Consider the following 22,394-nt stretch of genomic DNA (forward strand, 5'->3'; position numbering starts at 1 on the left):
GAAAGGCCATACAGGTTGAGAAGGTGGCAAGAAGGGGGTACACCTAGAAAAAAAAATAAGGAAATTTTTCTACTGGTACCGAGATGCGCATATTCTTTTGCAGACAACACGGATCTCTGAAGTTTTTACTGGTTTTCTGGTGTATCTGCAAGAAGTGGGGATGCTTAAGGGCTTCAGTACCCCCGTCTTTGCTTGTATTTATGTTTTCTAATGAGCTGTTTGGGGTGAAGTCATAATATCCTGACAGCAGTGGCAATGGCTCTTTAGAAATGATGAAGGGTAGCAGCACAGTAAGGAAACCCTTGAAATATATTTGTCATGAATGCTGCTGAAAGGCATCTGACTGCTTTTGCTGGCAACTAAAATAAAGCTAAGTTTAAATGGGAGGTTGGTTCTTCTTTAAGAACAAGGCTTGATCGCTCTTGTAATTAATCACTTGCGTTTTAGCTGTGAAACATGCTTATTATATGCATTTCTAATTATGGACTGATAATAAGTTGAATTGTCTGTACGTTGGATTGTATTCATGTGTGCCCTGAGTGCCTTTGAGTTCAACGACACCTGTTTGAGTAGTTCTGATGAATACTGCCTTCTGCCCCTCGTATTTAAAGCTGATTATTGATAAACCAAAGTAGAAAAGCAATGAGGAAACAGTTCAGATGCTTTTAAGAAAGTCCTCAGGTGTTGACACCTCAGCCTCTATCAGGGCAAAAATTAAGCATTGTGCTATTGAGCAGACATAATTTTGGCTTTCCAGAAGTATAAAGCAGGAATTTCTAGTTAGTGTCAATTGGAAACATTGATATCAAAGCTACTACTATCTCAGTGTTTGCACACAGAACTGGGGAGAGATCTATTCAGGAGCAGAGGTAAGGATAATAAGATATTTATGGCCTAATTGTGTTTGCAGGGGTAATAAGGGGCATACAGTCCTTGTTTCCCGTATCTATATCTAATTGCCATTTTAATGTGACGAGGAAGGGATCTAAAGGCTGTACCCAGTATTTGAAGAAATGTTGTAATTACTGTATATCTAAAACAAATCTATAGTTTAAGGCTTAGATACTGTTACAGTGTACTCTGTAGTACACTGTATTATTATTGCAGAGCTGGCTGGAGCTTTCTCCTCCTTAGACTCTATAAGTGCATCCCTTCCCTTATTTAAGAGCAGAGACATTACTTCTGGGAGGGAAGGATTCCTCACCTTGCCCAGCTGCTGGATTGGATCCTGGGTACGTTCTGTCCTGTCCCTGCTCATCCTAAAAACATAATAGGCCTTGGCACATGTGGTTCTGCCTGTTGGAACACTGGGATCAGGACAGCCTTTGTAAAGTCACGGTTTGATTATGTTCCTCAGCAGCTTTTGAAGATTTCTTGCCTTGTGCTGTTATTTCTCCGTTTGCTTAAAAAAAACCTCTGAATATGTCAGACACAGCAGTTGTAAATTATTACTGAATAGCGTTATCTGCTCAGTTAAAATTATATCCGATAGCAGATGCTTAGGAAAGGGCATAAGAATCAGGCAAGTTTAAGTTGATCATTTGTTGATACACCACACCAGCTTCTGAAAACCAGCTCTTTAGAGGCTTCTGAACTGCAGGTTGTACCCAGACAATTGTTTTGCAGCTGTTCACGGACCCCTCCTCTATGAATTTTTCTAATAACTTTTGAGCTCGCTTTGTGCTGTTGGTCTCAGCATTCTGTGACATGAAATGGGGAAATAATAATAAAAAAAAAAAATTCCATGCCATCGAAGGAGCACTCCTGAAAGTGATCTGAAGAATAATCTTGTTTTAGTCCAACTATATGCAGCAGTGGCACGTGATGGTTGGTGTCACATAGTGGTTCATTGTGGGCCCTCCCTCTGGGACTCAATGTGTGGGGACTTCTTGGGCATCCCCATACCAACATCACCATTGCTGCAGGTTCATCAGAAAGAGTGGTTGATCTCAGGCTGTTGTAGGTGGCATCCTTGGGTATTTTGCCTCCAGTGCATTTGTCCTCGATTTCTTTATTAAGAATGACTCTTCCTTCGTAGTGGCAAGGGCTTAACAAATGGTATTTTGTTTTTGTGTTTTATTTTTGTGTTGTTTTTTTTTTTTTTTTCCTTCAAAAGCAATGTAAAATTTGCACGGAGGGAAGCCCTGGGGAGCAAGGGGCAGGTTTTTATTGTCATTGGTATTGCACTGAACATGCTGTCATTGCTTACTGATTAAAAGTGATGACTTAATACCTGACCCCAGGACTTTTTATCTGAGCTTATGTGTGGAGTGAATTTATTGCTGTTTTTTTTCCTAATTATTGGTAATTTTAAGGGGATTAGATGTGAAAGAAATGATTATAGCAGCCTGGAATGTGTGGTCCTGCAAATTCCTGAGCTATCAGAGTATTTTTTTTACTTTAAAGAATTGAGCTGCTTACAACACAGGTGTGTTCATGCTTAATGCAATTAGGTACATTTCCCAGAATGTTAATTTAACAAAACCTTTTGCTTTGACCTGGAAAAAAAGGATAAATAAAACATGATGCTGCTTGCTCCATACAATCTCTTCCTCCTTCCACTTTAAGCCAGCTCCAGTTTATTCAGACAAAACGTTAAGGAAGCTTTGGATTCTTTTTCTCATAAAAACAGAGAGGAAATCCTTTAGATTCTGTTCTAAAGTGGGGAAATACGAGTAGGAAGCATGTGTACACCGCATTATCGGTGCTGCTGTATGTGGTGAGTTAAACAACTGGATTGGAGTAGTACATTTGTTTAACCTCCTAGCATAACGAGCTGCCAGGGGGATTGCTCCACTTAATAGCAGCCGTTCATTACTCTGCAAGCAAGCATTTGCAGCGTGTTATTTCTCTTATAGCAAAGAGAATTGGCGGTTCCTAGTTTTAGCTTTCTTTATCTGTGACACTTAATGTCAACAGCCTTGAGACTTTGCCAAAACAATCCTAACAAATCCTAATCCCAGTGTTTCAAGGTAAGTATTTGCTTCTCAGAATTCTTCTGTATTAGTGCTGCATGTTTCCACTGGACCTTTTTAAATGCAAGAGTGATCAAAGAAATATTTGAACTGAACAATGTGTTTATTTTTTGTTCTCTGAAGGCACTTTGCATGTTCTTTATTCTTACCTTTCACTACCATAGCTATGGAAATTGTGATAGGAGGCATTTTGGGGTGGTGATGCAGCTGCCATTATATTATAAGGATCATCAGAACAAAATTAATTATGAGACAATGAGAATTTCATTTATAATGTCACAGATGTAGTTGAATGTGCCAGGCTGTACATTGAAATGTCAAAAGTTTCAAAATTAACCTACAGCTGAAGCCACCATCTACCCAAGAGCATAATTAATGCTTGTTGTTGTTCAAAGGGTGCGATGTAAAAGCAATAGAGCTTTTATAAAACAGAGATCAATTCTTTCTTTAAAGGCATCCCATCTGCAAAAACTAGCTGAACTGTCAAGGGAAAAGAGAAATTTTTGCTAATGGCAAAAGAAATGATTATTTTAGGGAGTGAATTAATAGGTTATTAATGAGCCTTGTTCCCAGTGCATTGTTCACTTCACACTTGACAGCAGCTCCATGGATCAGGATGGGATGTGTCTGTTCTTAACTGTGAGTTTTAATATTTTGCACTGAAAGATCATAATGTTGCTTCATCATTAAGAAAACTACAAAATTAACTTTTGCCCCAAGGGAAAGACAGATGGCAGTTTGATGGCCTCATTATTCTTTTTTTTTCTTTTTAACAAGAGTAAGGTTTTATATTAGCTTATATAATCTAAAGAGATCTCTTAAGAAACTGATGCTAGCTAGAAGAGTAAAAAATATATAGCCATACAATGCCATTTATTTTCATCTTTCTAACAATGTTTGTTGGAACAAAATTTCAGGCGTATATCTATTTCTTTTTTCCTTCAGTAGGAGTAGACTCAATGATTGCTCCCAGTAAGTAAACGTGGCTCTCTGAGGCCAGAAGTAATCCTACTTATGTAATAGAGCTAACATTTCACCCACAGCTTACACAGTTACGCACAGGCGGATCATCACAGGTTGAGGCCTCGATGTGTAACGCGTGATGGCACAATTTTATAATACAATTAAAGGACAATATGTGTAATGATTAGAAGTGAACAAGGTCTCCAGTGAATGCTCTGTACAGCTTTGGGTGATGTTCTTACCACATGCGTACCCAGCATGCCCATTCCTAATGGAGCACATCATTAGGTACTTCCTGCAGATACCCAATACTTTGGAGAATGTAGCTAAATAAGTATTTAACTGCCTCTCAGGGACTTAAGTAGTACCCACAGTGGACCTTGAAATAAGGGGAAGAGGCAAAGCTGATTACAGTCCCTCTGTTCAGTTCAAGCAGGAACTCTGCTTCTTGTTTGTTTCTGTATGTGACTTAAGCACAATTCACATATTTATTTTACCATCTGAAAAAGGCATGTGATGGAACAAAAAGTAGAATTGGTACCACATTTGCCACTCCAAGTGCAGGAGTCTGTCAAACAAATTATGGCATGAACTCAAAACTTATGGTACTTGTGGTCATATTTAGCATGTGAGACCATGAAAACTGGGCTCCTTTTTGACCTTCATAGATTCCTTTCATTCAAAACCTCTGCAATCCCAAGGAATGGGAGATAAGGAAAATGGTGCCTCCATCAATGCATTTCCAGTTTTGCTGTGTTCTATCTTTTTATTCACATGTACGGTAGGAAGAATGTGTTTCACTAAATCTAGCTGGTTTCAAGAATTTATTCTAGTCCAGAAAGCTTAAATTTGGGAAAGTGACCTCAAGAGGGAGGTGTCTAATACCCTGGCTGTGGAGACCCAGTAATATCTGGGGTGTCTAATACATGGAAAAGGCCCCTCCAGAACTGCTAAAAATAGCCTTACTACTTGCATTTGAGGGTAGAATGGCACAAACCTTCCCCAACACTGCAGAAGAACTGCCTTTTTGTCTCACATGCAGGCCATTTTGTCTCACTGAGTATGGTCCCGAATCTGTGGTCACTGCTGTAGCATTTATTGCAGATTGAGGAAAAGGAAATTAAATTACCTCCTTAAATGAAAGTTGATGTCTGTGGGCAGAATGTTCTCTTAGCATAGGTGATGTGCATTGCAGGCAGAGATTCGATACTGATGTCTTTGGCATTGTGTAGGATTTACATAGGCACATCTGACAGCTCAGTGTGTCTATATGTCTATACTGTCTTTACCACTGCCAGACTGATGGACAAAGTGAAAATCCAAACTGGAGTAACAGTTGAGAAAAATGCTAATTAAATCTAGGAAATGGGTCTCAAATTCAATTCTAAGTCACAGGCCTCTAGCAGAAATATCAGTACAACAATGACATTAAACTCTAATTCAGGTGCAATCAGAAAATTTGTTTTTGTCTTGATTTATTTTGCAATGAGTACTACTTACTGTATTGTAGTCAAAAAAAAAAAGATTTATTCAGTCAATTATCAAGGGTAATGAAACACCAATGAACTATGGAAAACTGCATATTGAAATGACACAGATCTGCATAATTCCTAAGGCTGCTTGTATTTGCTTCATATGGATGCTAGCAGAGACCTGATTTCAGTTCAGCCACGTGTTCCTGGATCTAAGGCAGCTTAGGAAAGTCATGTAGATGAGTGGATTTGCTTTGTTTTGCATAGCAGTGTTTCTGACAGTGACAAATCACAAGACACTAGCATGTGCATCTTGCTAAAACCCTCACTGTAGAGGCTTCCGTAAATAGGCTATTCCATTTCTTTTGCATCTAGACTTTTAGATCCTTTCTTTCTTAATGTGTAAGATGACTTTACATTGCGATGTTTAAAGGGCGAGTGTCTTAAGTTTAAATGGGACAGATTTACTACCATAAAGTATTTAGCATTGTAAAGTAACAACTTTCATCCACTTAATGTCAGATCTGAATCTTATTTCTTCTAAATCTTCATTCTAAGTAAAATGATCTGACAATTTCTGAATAAAATGATGAAATTTCTGGTCATAATTGTATTTCTCTGGGTGTGACTTAATGGAATTTAGTAGGGTTGACATCAAAGATAGATGTAAGCACAATATTCTCCATGTTTAGATTTCCTCTTTGTTGTAGGGAGTTAAAAATCTGGATCCCTTGGAGTGATCAAAGGATGACAATTTTTGTGAATCACAGAAGAATAACCTAGGCACCTTCTTTTTTAGTTTTCAGTTTCAATAGGGGGTCTTTGAAGCTTCTGGAAATGGTATTGGATTACAGTAGATAGATACTCTCATGACCTTGTGACTCAACTGCTTCATTACCAATAGCAGAGTGCCTAAACCATTACAGAAACAGCAGTATCTTGCTTCTAAAACCCGGTTAACAAACTGTTTTTATTTCCTTTCCCAGCGTTCAGCATCATTAGGCATTGTGGGCTTTTCAAACGAGTTAGAAATGGAACTACCTTCAAGATTATCTAGGTCTGCCGATCCACAGGTGCAAGGCATAGCCACTGTGGCACTTGGCCCATCCCCAAACACCCGCTGTGACTGTGATTCTCCACCAGAGCCAGTACCCAGCTACAGCTTAGCATTGGGAAGAGCTGAGCTGAGCCCTGGGGTTTCTACTACCTTCACACCAGGCGATGTTCACCAGGGCAGTGCGAAGTGCAAGGTAGGAATCGCTCAAACTCCTCTACTGAAATGGAGTCCATTTTCGTTGATAGCACATGTTGTAGTTAGTCATGTAAAGACAGCTGTTTCAGTAAGTACAGTTTTCTTCTGGTACTTAAGGACTGATTACACGTTATTTTCATTAAGAAAATTAATAATAAGGTTTGTTATTTTTTTTTCCCCTGAAGCTGGAAAATGAAGACTTCAACACTGTGGATCATCATCCAGAAAACAGCTTGGCTACAGCTGGGCAAGATGTAGTGAATGAATTAAGTCTTTCTATGCAAAATATTCTGGAAGAACCTATTAATCTTTCGGTCAAAAAATCTCAGCGTTGTACTTCTCCTTCTGAACTGCTCAGCAACAATTCTCTTCTTCCTGTGAATGCCAGGATGAGACCACTTAGAAATGAAGAAGGTAGCAGGCTTTTCATTGTTTCGTTTTGGTTTGGGGTTTTTCTTTCTTATTACTGTGCGTTACAAGCATTGCAAAGCAGTTTGCATATTAATGTACTTTCATAAATGTGCTTCCCCTGCAAGCTTCAATTATCAAGTACTTAATCCAATGGAAAAGTATTTGATCTCATTTGTGGAGAAAAACTTGAAAATGATATGCCTCACATTTGTAACATCCTTCAGCTCTGAGCCAGAAACGTGCGCATCTGTGTGAAGTACCTGGAGTATTCGTTCTCTGAGAAGCACTCCCATTAATGAGACCTGCAGTTATGACTATTGAAGGGCTGGTTTGGAGAGTCCAAATTCAATTAAAAAGAAAAATTACTTCCGAAATGTGATGTGCCTTCTGCTAAGTCCTTCATGTCAGTAGCAGAGCAAATTTTTGTGAGGTTAATATATTGCACAGTATGTGCTTTTGCTTGGCTCTGTCTACTGTGGAACATTCCCTTCAGCCAAGGCCTATTTCTTTAGTCTTAATGGGGAATTAGACCTTCTTTAACTCTTTCCGTGGGCAAATTGCCAGCATCCTTGTGCTGCACTGTACAGCCTCATTCCTGCAAACTCTAAAAGTCAATGGAACTATTCATGCAAGCAAGGAATTTTGGGATCAAGCTGTTATTCTATGACTTATGCCAATATTTGGCTGCATTTCCCTGTAAAAGATGAATTAATATTTCTAGCTCCATGCTGTATTTTTATTCAGAGAATTCTAATTAGTACAAAGAAGACGTAGTTCAGTGAGCCAAGGAGAATTTGTCTTCTCTTATATGTACTATGCCAAATTGTGACAATTATGCCACAATCAGTTGTGTGAGTAGCAAGGATCGGCTGCGCCCGTAAAAAGCTATGCCTCAGTCAGGCTTAAGTCTTTTGGAGATGAGCAGTTGTGTAATGTCTGGGCTCTGCAGTTACTGTGCAGCCCACAGCTGAACGCAGTGTTACAGCTGAGGCCTCTGGGGCGCTGAGCAGAGCTGCTCCTGTGTTTTACATTCCTCACTACAGGTAGTGGGCAGTGTTTGCCATTCTTCTGCATCATTATGTGATTGACTTGCATGTAGTGAATAGTACGACGTTAACCCTTAGTTACTTCTACAAAACAGTTCCCATCTCAGTCAGTTATTTTCCTATGTGATTTCATTCACCTTCCTTCATAAACATGGTGCTTGGAGTTGTCTCAGTTCATTCTTGCTGAGGTAGGAAGTTTTTCCTTGATGTATTAAGATAATTTTTGAATTTTCAACGTTCTCCGGAGTGCTTGCTACTCCCCTGGGTTGATGTCTTGCACAGAACTTTATAACTACGCTTCCTCATAAATCAAATAACTGATGGAAAGGTTGATTAATGCTGGGACTCCAGCACCACTGGAACATCCTCTGTTTTGACAAAGGGCAGCAAGAGCTTCAGATCAGCATGCAGTCACACTTTAGTAATTCTTTCCAGATCTTCATCTACTAAATTTCAACTTAGCAACAGTCATAGGTGAATGACATGAAATACACTTCTACTTGTTAGTCTTGATTGTTTTGTTCCCAATGACTGGGAACAAAGATAGAGTATCATGAAGGTACATTGCTTTTAAGCAACAGGCTAGGTAGGGACCATTGACCCCCAGCTAGATTTTCTTTAAAAAAACGTGTTTTGGTAGCACTTACTTGTCTCCAGATAGACATATTTGCTTTATTTTCTTGTTAATATTATCCACATTGAAATAATTCCTAACAAAGTTGCTATGGGTGATGTCAGAGGACTTCTGTATACAAGAACATCTGTTAGAGCATTCATCCCTGCCCCTATTCCACCTCTCCAGATTTGCTTCATTGCCTGTGCCTAGTGTTGGCCAAGAGCTGTGGTTACGTACGTGCTTATGTAGTGGATAGTTTTGAATTAATATGTTTTTACGTTATGTATGCTGGAGGGTACAAGTGAATCATATAACGTAGCTTTTGTCCCCAAGAGGCAAATGGGAGTCACAATTTCATCCCTGCTTTTGAGTAACTGGAATTATCCAGAAGATTCTAAGCATGGAACGGGAGACCGCAAAGACTTCCTGAGCCTCAGACAGTGGGTCTGCTTTTGTCAAGTGAGGGCTGTATAACAAAGAGGATTACTTATAATGTTCCCCGTGTATGGATATGTGCAGCATGTCTGTGTATGTCTATAATTCCATGGGAATGTAACCAATTCAGCAAAATGTTTTGGCTCCTCATGTACAGTACAGAAGTTGTAGTTAAGGCAAAGACAAAGAATGTGCCCCAGAATAGAAAACAGCACACACATTTAATATACATACAGATGAACCGACCACATAATTCACTTCGGTTATTGTATTAAACACCAGTCAGAAGTACATGAATATTAAAGTATGTTCTACCCAAATCTGACTCTGATATTATAAATATTTTATTTTTTCTTCTTTTCTGTTCCAGATTCCAATAACTGTGAAAAGGAACATTTTGAAATGGTTATGAAAGGCAATCAGAATGTCAGGTAACAGTCTTTTTTTTTTTTTTTTTTTTACAACAGCACTGGCCATGGAAATTTATTCATGTATTTAGAAAATTTCTCTTGCTTAATGCTAATGGAAAAGTTGTTTTAAGAAGAATGCAAGGCTCCCTATAGGTAATAATTCTGAAAGTTATGGAGTATTCTCTTAAACTTGAAAACAGCAGCTTAAAAGAAGTGATGAGTTCATGCATGTCTGTTACTCTCTTGTGATTTTCCGAGTATATAAATATTTGAAAATATTTCTCATTTGAACAGCTATGAACTGTTTAGTCCCATTTAAAGCCAGAAAAAGTAAATTGGGAACAGAATTAATACTACGTTGAGAATTTTAATGAATTTTGTTTTTCTCTATTGCCGTGCTAATATTTTAAGGTTGAATGTTATGCTGTGTTCTTATTTGGAAAGCATCAAACGTGACTTGGGTTGTATACCAATGTATATGGGGACAGGGCAGAAGGCGCTGATGCATTCGCACACATGATTAAATGAAAGTGTTTGCACTCTGATTTTGTAAAGAACTGGCATTTAAAAAACCTTTTAGCCAGTTAACCCTTTAGTCAACTTTTAGCCACCAGAGCCACAGTTAACGAAGGAAAAAGAGAAGAATAGTACATGAAAAATGTTGAAAATGAGTAGGGAGGAGAATTCTGTGGAACGTGATTGAATTTAACCCTATGTTATTTTAATGGTAGTGCTTGCCTTGGAGAGCTGAAGATCCCCTACGTGAGACTGGAACGTCTGAAAATATGTGCCTCAGAATCTGGGGAGCTACCAGTTTTTAAGCTCCAGCCACAGGAGAGTGGGCAGGAGGGCAATTTTCTCCTGATAATTGAGCATGGGACCCAGTCTTCAAGAATGGCTATAAAAGTGAGTGGGATCTGCTTGAAGTTTTACCTGCTTTTTCCCTGTTGTCTTGCTGACTTGTAGTATTTGTAGTTCCTGAAAGTTGTTGTACGCTTAACACAGGTTTGTTGATTCATTTAATTCTTAATACGTCTGTGGCGGGCTGAAGTAAGAGGATGCAGCTTTTGTTTGCTGTGCAGCTTCCTGTTATTTCCAGTTCTGAGAAGTCTGTCTCTCAGATCAGATCACTGTAGCATTTTTGTGTTCTAACAGCCTAGGTTGTTTGTCAAATTACAAACATAGGATAAAGAGCTTGAAACTGACCTGAATCCTTGTTCAGGTGTCGCAGCATGAGTGATAGGAACCAATTCCAGGATAACAGTGCAATAGATTTTTAAAAGCTTAATATTCTGTCACTTCCCCAAAGTCTTAAAGGTGGACTTCTTTCCACAGAAGGAAATTGGAATTTGTATTGGGAAGAAAAAACTATTTTCTTGGTTTTTTTTCAGTTGCTTCCCGTAAAAATTGCACCTGAACCCACATAACCTACAGTTTCCATGAAGAGCAAATAAGGTCATATCAAAGATCTTGTATCTGGTATCCGTGACGTGAGATCTGTACATCTCTCTCTGTGCTATAACACAGTGGTATGTGGAGGAAATGACTTGACCTGGCCGACCACTGGCCAGTGCTGAGCTGAGCCTAGGCCTGCCAAACCCCGCTGTCCACTGAAGAAGAGTTCAGTGTAGAGAAACCAGTGGTTTTTTTTTTTACTGCAGATAACTGCTGCTGTTCTATGCTTATATATGAAAGTGATGATTGTGTTATCCCAGATTTTTCTTTCTTCAAGATAAATAAAGGTGGTTCACCTGAAGGACTGAAATCCGAAGAGGAGAACTCAGATGACAGAAAATTTCTCATAACCCAGGCTGCAGGACAGATAAAATCTCCTCCTGCAGATGCTCCATCTGTCGATCAGAAGCTCACCAATGGTACCTCCATCACAAAGAAATCTCCAGTTACTCAGGAAGTCAATACAATTGAGAATGAGGACTTCTGTGCTGTGTGTCTTAATGGAGGAGAACTGCTGTGCTGTGATCACTGCCCCAAGGTCTTCCATCTCTCCTGCCATGTTCCAGCCCTACTCAGCTTTCCAGTGTGAGTACAAGTGGCGTTTTGCTAATGTGCTCTCCTTCTGCTTATTGCCTTGTGGTAGAATGCAACCTTAGGGATGTCTGGGTCAACCTAACAGGAGGGTAACTGCATCTCTCTCTTACTTTTGTAACTATGTGCTTGTAATATTAACAACTATTCTGAGCCACATGTGCCTTCTATAAAGTTAGCTAGCCATTACAATGAAGGAGATGGCAGACCTAGAGCTTTAAAAACATTGTTATATCTTACTGGAGAAAAGTAAAATTCTATCTTTCATGTAACATCTGTTGTGTAGAAGTCAGCTCTCCCCTGCACGAGCAAAGGCAAACATGGACCTCCTATTCAGTTTTCCAGCCAGGCTTACGGGAAATTTAGGATTAATGGAGTTTTTGTGGCAGTGTTTATTTAGGACATAGATTTCCTAAGACTTACAGTCAAATAGACAAATTGTGTGTGACGATGATACAGGCTTAGGTACGTGTCCAGATACCAAACTTCAGAAGTAATGTGCATTACTGGTGTTGTATCATTCTGAAGTTAGGTACAAATCACTTCTAGGTGGGTCCAAAGGCTACTTATTTTTTTGTGGTAAGGCCAAATAACAGTCTCTGCTGAGCAAATACCTTGTGGGATATTACTTTGGAGACTGTAGTTTGTTCTATCTGTTCAAAAAGCACTAAGTTCCATGTCTTGGCTTTTCCCTCTTTTCTGTAAAAGCCAAGTCATCACTAAACTCTCATTTTAAAGCACTGTGAAAAATAAGTTTTCCCTGTCAAATAAACTTCCTAGGCAAGTTTTCATTTCTAATGAAATATATTACTCTCACTAACTAAACTTCTGTATTCACAGTTCTATAATAGACATGGTGTTGCAGAAGTCTGGCACTCTCTTCATGGCATTCTTCAAGGGGTTGCTGAAAATAGATCTACTAAGAACAGTGCTTAGGCTCATGCAGAATTATGTCTATAATTAGGTCTAGTTGTTTTGGGACCCCACATGCTTGTGCACACTAATTTTTGTGATAATGCTATTTTCCTTGATTATTTCCTTGATATTTATTATCTAATGGATCAAGTTTTGTCTTATAATCCTATTTTGGCTGTTTTTTTTCCCACATTGCTGGCTGTTATTTTCTTTATTTTATTTATTTTCAACAGCAATTTGATGACTGCAGCTACACGCATTTTGACTACATGATTTCAAATGCCACCTATTTTTTTTTTTTTTTTAGTCTGTAACAGAAGCAGTGCAATAAGTAAAATCTGAAATAACTGCATTTTGAGTTGTACTCCAGTACCTTGAAGAGCATCTAATAGAACGGGCTTGAGATTTAAGATCTGCGGTTGTAATACGTGTTGAAAATGAGTTGTTTAAAATTTAGTGATTTCTGATGTTTGTTGTTGGACAAAGAGGCTGACCAATTGTTACACAGATTCTTGGTTTCTTATTTTGCAGGGGGGAATGGGTGTGTACGCTGTGCCGTAACCCAATGAAACCAGAGGTAGAATACGACTGTGAAAACACGCGCTATGCTCATAGTTATAATGCACAATATGGCCTTGATGACTATGATCAGAAGGTGGGAATACCTCCATCCTGTTACTATATAGGAAAAGACGTATGATCTCAGCTTGAGACTTTGTCTCTTCATTGGAAAGTCAACTGTTTTGAGTTAGTTGCTCCTAGAACGTCACTAGTAAATACAACAGAAGCATCGTTAATATTCACTTATATCGTTCTGTTCTTTCTGGAAAATCGTTGTTTAATTCAAAATGAATGGGATACAATAGAAAAATGAACAAGAAAGTTACATTCAGCAGCAGAGCATACTTCCCTGTGTCAACTGTGCCTGGCACCGTGCCACCAAATCTTTTTATTTCAAGACTTGGCACCCTCAGACATCTGCTTAGGCCAATTGCAAGGACATTTTCTGATGCGGGCACTTTTTGACTCTCAGCTGAATCACGGTCAACTTACTGACTTCATACTGAACATTAATTACCTTTAGGATGACATCTAGGCACTGCTAAACTAGTGTAGAGGAAAGTTTATCCTTTTATATCTTCATTGCCAGTTTTCTCTTCCAAATCTCTTACTAAAACTGCCGTTTCTTAAAGTCTGTTTGATGCTAGGAAGCCAAAGCTCCAAACAGATGTCCTGTGTATATTAGTGACAGCTGGACAGAGATGCTGAGTCCGCAGTGCTAAGTGCAGTTGCTGAGCTGGCACTGCGCAAATGAAGTCTAGGATTAGGCACTGTACTTAAGGGCATCAGCAATGGTTCTCAGAGCACTGCAGCCTGTTGGCAAGGCCTATGAGCCACAGCACCACACAATTTCATCTGTGATGTTTCCAGACCTGAGCTACGTGGAGAGCTGGACGTGACTTCTGAACATTTATGTGATTCCTGTTTGCATTACAAAGGGTACAACTGAACAGAAATAGTCATTGTCTGGGTGTTGATTTGTGAAGTTCGTTTTAGAAATGAAATTGGTCTGAAACTGTGTCAGTGAGGAATTCGCAAGAGTTTCCAGGAAGGACATGTGCGTACAAAATACACTACATGAAATTTTTGGGTTTTTTTTCCCATTTCTTTTACCATTCTCACTTTCTAAACTATAAAAGGCAACAAGGCATAACGTCCCCCAGCTTAGAATGAAGCATGCCATTTTGCATCAGAAGTGTACAGATTATGTAAAAACTCCCCTTGTTTGTTAGTAGGATTAACTAAGAACAAGGATGAAACTGACTTGTTTTGAATTAAAATGTATTTCACATTTGGTTTCTACAGAAGTGTGAAAAGCTGGTGCTTTCCCTGTTCTGCAGTAGTATGAGCCTCCCGTTCCATGAACCCGTCAGCCCCCTGGTAAGTACTGGGCACCTCTGTGTCAGAGGGAAGCCAAAGAATATTCTGGCACAAGTCATGAGTTTCTCCTCTGTCATCGCGAAAGATATTACTTAGCCCTTTTTTTCTGAACAGTGTTGTTTCCTAGGTAGGGGTAGTTGTTTCCCACTTGCGAGTGCTTTGAAAGTGTCAGGTCAGAGGCAGGAAAATGCTGGCCAATGTTCTCAGGCCAGGTTTGGATGTCAGTTTATAATGCTGGTCGGATACCATGTGAGGCGTTCCACTAATTATAAAAGTGCATAGGAAAGTGTTGTATGGTTGTAAAAGAGGTCTTCTCTAGAAATAAGCCTGGACTCTGTGTTTTCCAGTCTACAACACAAAGGTGGTACTGTGGTTGTATTCAAGGGAAGATGTAGAGACTGCAGTTCTATCCACGTACTCAACTGTTAATTGTCTGTATTAAAGGAAGATGTAGATTCATGCAATTTTAACAGTGGAACACAAAGTGGAACAAGTTAGAGGAGAAAAATGAGTGAAAAAGAATAGGTATACATGAAGGAACTGTGCAAATAACAAGATAAAAGCCATTCCACCTAGTAAAGCTTGCATTGATCTAATGGAATTACGTAATGTTATGTAACAAGTAGGTTTTGATCCAGAAGGATTTATGGAGTGAGAAATCCTGGTAGTTGGTGCCATTGAAAAAGACTTTTGTTGACCTTTAAGAAGAGCTCATAGTAGTGTATTTTTAGTCACCCTTGGCAGACTGCTTCCCACAGTATCAGCTTTCAGTACCTCAGCACATTATTTTTATAAAGCCTTGGGGGAAATGGCAGCCAATTATCAGTGTTACATATATTATTGATTATGGTTAAATGATGACATTTCTATCTGGGGATAAGCTTTAGGAAGCACAAATAGCGCAGTAGTCATTGAAGTGTGTTGTTTTCAAGACAGATCCAAACTTGAATAGAAGTCGCTGGAGAGGAAATGTTATAATTAAAAAGGTTACAAACCTGTATTCTATTCTTATTGCAGGCTCGACATTATTATCAGATCATCAAAAGGCCGATGGATTTGTCAATCATACGAAAAAAGCTGCAAAAAAAGGATAAGTTCCACTATTCTGCACCCGAGGAACTTGTGACTGACGTGCGTCTCATGTTTTGGAACTGTGCAAAGTTCAATTATGTAGGTTTCTAATATACATGGGTGAGGGAATACAATATGCAGGGTTGCACTTTAAAGCTGTCGCAGTGGCGTAACACTATTGGTTCCATTGATATTGGATGTAGGATTGGGATAAGCAAGAGGATTAATCAATCTTACTCTTTGGGGAGTGCATAGTTTTTTTTATTGATGACAGAAATGGAGATAACATGTGTATCTGAGACCTGGAGATGCATATGGGTCTAAAATTAAAGAGGATATTTTAGATGACAACTTTCTAGGGTGATGCTGAGTTTACTGTGAGAAGCCACACGTATCCAGCAGAATAGCCAGGAAAATTCAGGTGCGTAGAAATTCATAAGTGATGGCAAATGCTATTTTTTTCTAGTCCACTGCACATCTCTTTTCTTGGAGGTGCAGAATCATCTCCCTTAATAGCAGCATCTGGTTTTTACTTACATTGTAAATGCAGAGGGACTAATGGCCTGTAGAAAGAGTGCAGGAGACTAATGGAGACGAAGCAGAGAAAACCAAGAAAAGACATTAAGAGAAGGTGGGCATTTATTTCATCCTCGATGATTTCTGTGTGCAATAAGACTGAATGGTTATTTATTCTCTTACAGCCGGATTCAGAGGTTGCTGAGGCTGGACGATGTCTAGATGTATTCTTTGAGGGCAAATTGAAAGAGATTTATCCAGATAGGCACTTCCCTTCAGCACAACAAGACGACAGTGACTGTGAAGAGTTGGAGAGCCAGAACAGCAAAATGCCCCCCCAGGATTTTCACTGGCCATCACACGAACAGGAGTGTGCTCAACCTAAAAAGAGGAGACGCCACACTGTAAGACTGCAAAAACAAAAGCATTTGGTTGCTAAGTGGCCACCCTGCTAGTTCTCTTTACAGCTACTGATGGGAAGTTTTGACAGTGCTGTGTGGGAAAACTGTCAAGCTTCTGTCACAGAGATGTGATCGGTTCTACAGTTCTATGTCAAGATCCTCTCTGTGGAATAAAGTGTCAGTGGTGTATAAGAGTGTGAGAGTGAACAAGTGAAGCCTCTCAGGCCATGCAGTTATCTTCCTAGCAGAAAACTCTGTCAAGTTTTTGATTTTTTTTAAAGACTAAGCCCTCTAGCTATTCACTGTTTGTTTCCTTTGTGCACAGGGAAGTGACAAAACTAAGAGAATGACGTTTCAGACTGCTAACAGCCTTCCTCAGGTGTGACCTCCTGAAGATACCCCATTTGCCATGAGAAGTCCAGCAGAATAACTGACACAGTTAAGGTGTGTGGGAGGAAAGCAAAGCACTCGGGCTGTTAATTTATATCTTCTCCTACTCTGCTGACCATATGCCTTATTTGTAGATGTTGTGGATAGATAACAGGTCAAAAGTGTTTGATTCTGTCTATATTCCATCTGTTAAATCACGTGTAGGTTTTACAATGTTTACGCTAAAATAATGACGTTTTGGTGATAGATAATGATTAATAATAAAAGTAAAATGCTAAGAATATTTAAAATTGCAATACCACTTCATAATCTGTTCAACATGACATCTCTATTTTATAGAACACGGGTAACCATGTAATAATCTTATAATGACAGTGTGAATATCGGCCGTGCTTTGTGATAAATACAATGTGTGGTCATAAGACATAATCCTGTTGTCTTATTCAATGATGTTTCTGGGAGCTTGACTGCTCGAGGCCTATGGGATACAGCCTAATGTGATTATCTGATTAGCTGTTTCTTTTGAAGCAGAGCGTTCTCATTAAATGACTAAAGAGCTTCTGCATTATGTGACACAGCTCTGCGTGAGCTGCTGCTGAGTGCACGCTGGATGCTCAGTTTGCAAGGGATGGTTCTCCTGGTATTTAATTCATGCTCTGTAAGGCAGAGTGGAATTTTTGGGGTCCTCAAAGGCACAACCCAGGCCAGTTGTTTTTCTTTAAGGCAGATCACTTTAGTATGTTCACGATGGAGCAATTTACGTGGTTATAGAAGTGCCTATAAAATAACATCATGTACCCCTGATTTTCTCTTATTTCTGTTTATTTCTTGTAGTCGTGATGATTAGCAGTGCTAGAAGATGATGATGACGTATATGTGTAGAAGCTCATGCAGGATGAAAGGATGCCTAAGCCTTTGTTGTCCTAAATTCTGCATCGTGCTGGCAGAACAACTCCAAGGGCTGAAACAGCAACTTTAGAGTTCACTGGAGCAAAGGATAGCATGTAATTGTAAGGCCTAAAGGGTGGAATAGGTAACAAAACATGACACCTGATCAGAGTGATGGTTTGCAAGCTCCTTTCCGCCTCTTCTAGAAGCAGATGAGCCACATATTCACATGGCCAATGCTTTCTCCCTGTGTACGTGAGGGGCATCTCCCTCTATAGGGCTCTGCCTAGCAGCGTAAAGCTGGGCTGTGCTCTGGCTCCGAGAGAGGGAGAGGTTGTTGCAGATCTCATACCCAATTAGAGTCCATTTTAATTAGCGTCCTGTAAATAAAGATGATATTTTCAGCATAGTTTATAATGGGCTCTTCGGTCTGGTAACCACGTATGTTATTTTAGATAACGCTTTGAAGTAAAGGTTTATACATGAAACAGTAAGATGTGAATGTTATATTCTGCTGTCTGCGACTTACTGTTTGCCATCGACATGGTAGTGAGCTGATGTTTTCTTTTCTTTGATAAAATAAAACTCTGGCTATTATAAGCTGACTGGAAAAGTGTGAGATCAAAGTGTGAATTCTTGTGTGCTTGCTTTCTGTCAAACCTGTGTTCTCAAAACAGTGAGTATCTTGGCACTTAGAAATAAGTGCAGGTTTGTAACTGAATTAATCACCCTCATCTGTGTCGCCTTTTGTCAGCTGGCAATTAATTCCTCTGCTAAAGACCGATCTTTTAGCATTAATGGCACAAAAATGATATGCTGTATAGCTTTCAGCTGGTGCCAAAGGTGGAAATAGGAAAGACTCATCACTTTTTCTTTTCTTCCTGGAAGAGCAGAGTGAAGAAGAACCTACAACTGTTTCATAAAGGCTGTATGATTGTAAACTGTATCATTAGTTTTGCAAAATGCCTGTTGTAATGAAATGTATCCCAGATGTATCTGCCCTTTATTAAAAATAGAAGTGCACTATTTTGTCATCGTATATAATTACGACTACTCCTTTTACCTTTAGTTACATGTACTACAGCACAATCACCCTTATGTTTAAGCAGCTGGGGAAGAGAATAATTGCACTTCAGTAATGGATCTGTTGAAGAAGAAATGATGAGCTACACATTTGACTTTCATACCCCTACAGACAATTTCAAAGGTGTACTTCCAGTATCATTACAGTAGAATGAATGACATGGCAGTGAATGCAAACAGGTGTTTAACAATTTAGATTATCAAATGATTGCATGTTTATATACGTAATGTGCTTTGCTGAACCAGTGCTGGCCTGAAGCAGTGATGGAACACCTGGTGGGAAAGCAGGGCCAACCCAGGGGAGCTCAGGTGCGAGCAATACACCTGAGTGATTGGAAGGGGTGGATCCTGCCTCTAACCTCATTTAAAGGTTGGCAGTGGAGGCAAGGGTATCTCATTGCAGACCCCTGTGTATCTGAGGCCTTCTGCAGGTAAGCAGCTTCTTTCCTTTATTTCTGCATCCATGGCTGTTGCATTTGAGCAAATCCTCACTTGCTGCAGCCAAGGACCTTGCTGCCCTGCTATCGTTGCTGTACTTCCCATCGCATTACAGGCATCAACCTGAAATTTTTGCTCTGACTACTTCTGCTTTCAACTAATGTGCAGGTTATGTAAGATTTAAGACTTCCTAGCTTCATTGTTGATAACTAGTGGTAACAAAGAGTGGTTATGAAAGCAGTTATGCTAGCACTGGAAAACAGCCTTTATTCATGCTGAGATTTTTAGTACCAAGTAGGCGTTTTGCCTTTTTGTTTTTTAGTTAGGACAAGTTAGTGAGAGTCACCATTAAAAAGTAGCAAGAAAAATAAAAAGCTTGGAGTTTAAATGCATGTTAATGTTCCAGGGAATACAACACTTACAAGTGTGATGAGAAAACTGTTTGAGTGTACTTGATCAGAAGAAATCATGAAAATAATTTAAAAATAATAATTAATAAGGATATTCCATTGGCAAAAACGTTAGTCAGACATTGCAAGTGTTTTCTGAGCTGATTGGTTCCTCATTTGGTTTATTGGAATGTACAACCATTGGCAGCAACTTGCTGACCTGGAGGCCTACTGGCTTGAGGGGGGAGGGATCCCCCCTTCCTTTGCATTGGGCCACATCTGTGCTACTCTGAAGGCAATTAAGATGTAATTAAGGCATAGCTAACTTTTAATCTTTAGATAGATGGAAAGAAGTAGACAAATTCTGGGGTGCAGTTCTTTTAAGCCTGAAATACAGGCAGTAGACTTCAAAAACTCAACGCCAGCTGATTTTCTCTGATCTTAGATATCATTGAGTGGAAAAATAGAAGAAGGCTGAGGAAATAGGAGTAAATATGAGGAAAACTGGCTGTAGCTGTGGGCTGAGGAGGATGCACATTTTTTTAGGAGCTACACTGTATTTTGGGAGCAAGAAATGAGAGATGGAATGATTGCTTTTGAGAAGTGCTGCCCCACCGTCTGTTCCCATCCGCTAAATGCTGAGAAAGTCCATTTTAGTGTGTAGTTCTGTGTGTTTTCATGAGAGCATTTAGTGGAGTGGACGAGGTTTACACTGTGATACGTGGGGGTATGGGATTTGGATGGCTTTGTTGTGAGCTGTGTTTGCCGCAGTGGGAATACTTACAGTGGAGATGACAACGTTGAAATGTGTTGTCAAACACCTACCTGCACTTGCTCTGTCTGGGCTCCTGGCAGCACTTAGTGCATGTGCTGTGAACATCAGTGACAGAATCCAGGTTTCCAGTGCAGATGATGGAGACAGCATCTATGTTATGCCTAAATACCAAAGTGACAAGTTCTTAGATGTTCTATGCTGAGATAATACACCTGCGCTGTATTCTAACACTGCCTCACCTGATGCAGCGTTAACCACACGACTTGCCGTGCTCTAATGACTCATTGACAGTGCTTCTCATTACATACAGTCATGTGTTCACTTTAGATTAAAAAACTCAGTACTGCTCATCGTTTCTTCATTTTACAGCAGAATTCCTAGGATTCTTCGTGTAGTGCAGATATGGGGTGAACAAGGAATTTTTGAGGCCCCTTATAGGAAAAGCACAGTGAAAATAGGGCTAAATATTCAAACCAGGCCTAATGCTTGCAGTGTACCCCTGAGAGGGGGTGGGATGTGCTCCTATAGACAGACCTGTTGTGGTCACTGCCTGCCCCGGGCTAAACTCCTCTCCGGGCAGAGAGGACAACTGTAGCTTTCTAGCAGCGTCACCAGCACCGAATTACTTCTGTAGAAACTCACAGAGCTTAACCTGGCTTTATATTGCACCTAGCAAATGTCACTGTAGAGCTATCAGGAAGAAGCAGCAGAGCAATGCTATCTTTAGACATAGAAAATAAAACCTTCATTATTAACCTGGGTTGTATTAGGAAAGATAAAGAAGTGGAGACAATAGCTATAATACAGAAGTGTTCATAGAATCACAGAACGGCTTGGGTTGGGAGGATCATCGAGGATCATCGAGCTCCAACCCATCAACACAGGCAGGGCTGCCAACTGCTAGCTGAAGTACTAGCTCAGATAGTACTTAGATAGCTCAGATTGCCCAGGGCCCCATCCAGCATGGCCTTACACACATCTAGGGACAGAGCATCTACAGTGTGTTCCAGCACCTCACCACTCTCTCAGTAAAGAACTTCCCCCTGACATCTACACTCTTCTGTAAATGACAGAATTTAAGCAAAACCCTACAGCATATTTCATTCTACTGTATTTAAAAGAAAACAAAACAAAACAGCCCTGAACAATATAGAGCTTAGATGAAGTGAAATTCAGTTCAGAATTCATACTGACTTCCCCCTCAAACTCTGCATTGCACATAATCACACACAACTGTAAGTACCTCAGGCACCTGCAGTGCAATATATTAGCACATATAGCTGGGCTTTGGGTTATGACATTTAATAACATTAAAAAAAAGTCAGTGCAATAAGTGGACGCTGGACACTCCTCTGTTTCATCTTCCCTGTGTTCTCTGAGGGCTTTGGAAACATTGGTAAGACAGCTCCTATTCATGTCTGATGTGCTTATGAATATGTCGGCAGTGGAAAAACAACACAACTGGGAAGTTTTACCCTGTGAAGGGAATGGGGCAGTGCACGGTCCTCCAGTGCACGCCTCCCGTTGTCTTACAGTATGCAAACAGTTGTGCTGGCCTTGACAACATAGGTGCTTAACCACCATCACTGGGTAGGTGAGGTTATCTCCGAGTTATTACAGAAGGGATGGATTATCTCCAGGGAACAAAGTTCATAAAGGCTTCCCAGAAGTAATTTTCCCTTCCATTCTAGAGAAATGAACGCCTTCATCTTTCCCTTCTGATCTTACATATATCTCAAAAACCTCTGCAGTTGTTGTCTGGTAGGAGTCTGCTGGGCAAGGAAATCATGGTGGAGATCTCTTGAGGTGGCAACTTTACCAATTGTTTGTAGCTCTTGCATCATACTGGTAGTTCTTCCCAGCCTGGCCGTGCTGCGCTGTGTTGCATCACAGCAGCGTGAGCTCTAGATGCTAGAGATGGGGAAGATATCTACAAATCATTCTGCATTTATGGTGTTTTA

At 39.9% G+C, this 22,394-nt stretch overlaps 1 protein-coding gene across 7 annotated transcripts in view; it reads left to right on the forward strand.

The window, feature by feature from the left end:
- The window catches only part of TRIM66 (tripartite motif containing 66), a 45,087-nt gene extending 26,734 nt beyond the window's left edge, over nt 1–18,353 (forward strand). For 6 of the 7 annotated variants that reach the window (XM_015286483.4, XM_004941392.5, XM_046941994.1 and 3 more), the window contains 10 exons: nt 6,397–6,660; nt 6,848–7,076; nt 9,541–9,601; nt 10,312–10,486; nt 11,313–11,620; nt 13,073–13,196; nt 14,408–14,482; nt 15,500–15,652; nt 16,255–16,473; nt 16,796–18,353. In XM_015286483.4, the coding sequence (XP_015141969.2) occupies nt 6,397–6,660; nt 6,848–7,076; nt 9,541–9,601; nt 10,312–10,486; nt 11,313–11,620; nt 13,073–13,196; nt 14,408–14,482; nt 15,500–15,652; nt 16,255–16,473; nt 16,796–16,855 (1,668 nt within the window). In that variant the 3' untranslated portion in view covers nt 16,856–18,353. The remainder of the gene's footprint in view (nt 1–6,396; nt 6,661–6,847; nt 7,077–9,540; nt 9,602–10,311; nt 10,487–11,312; nt 11,621–13,072; nt 13,197–14,407; nt 14,483–15,499; nt 15,653–16,254; nt 16,474–16,795) is intronic. The other variant, XR_001466552.4, reaches the window with a different exon arrangement.
- The last annotated feature ends 4,041 nt before the right edge of the window (nt 18,354–22,394 follow it).

The sequence above is a fragment of the Gallus gallus genome, chromosome 5 (assembly GCF_016699485.2).
Source record: "Gallus gallus isolate bGalGal1 chromosome 5, bGalGal1.mat.broiler.GRCg7b, whole genome shotgun sequence".
In the NCBI taxonomy this organism is placed as follows: domain Eukaryota; kingdom Metazoa; phylum Chordata; class Aves; order Galliformes; family Phasianidae; genus Gallus; species Gallus gallus.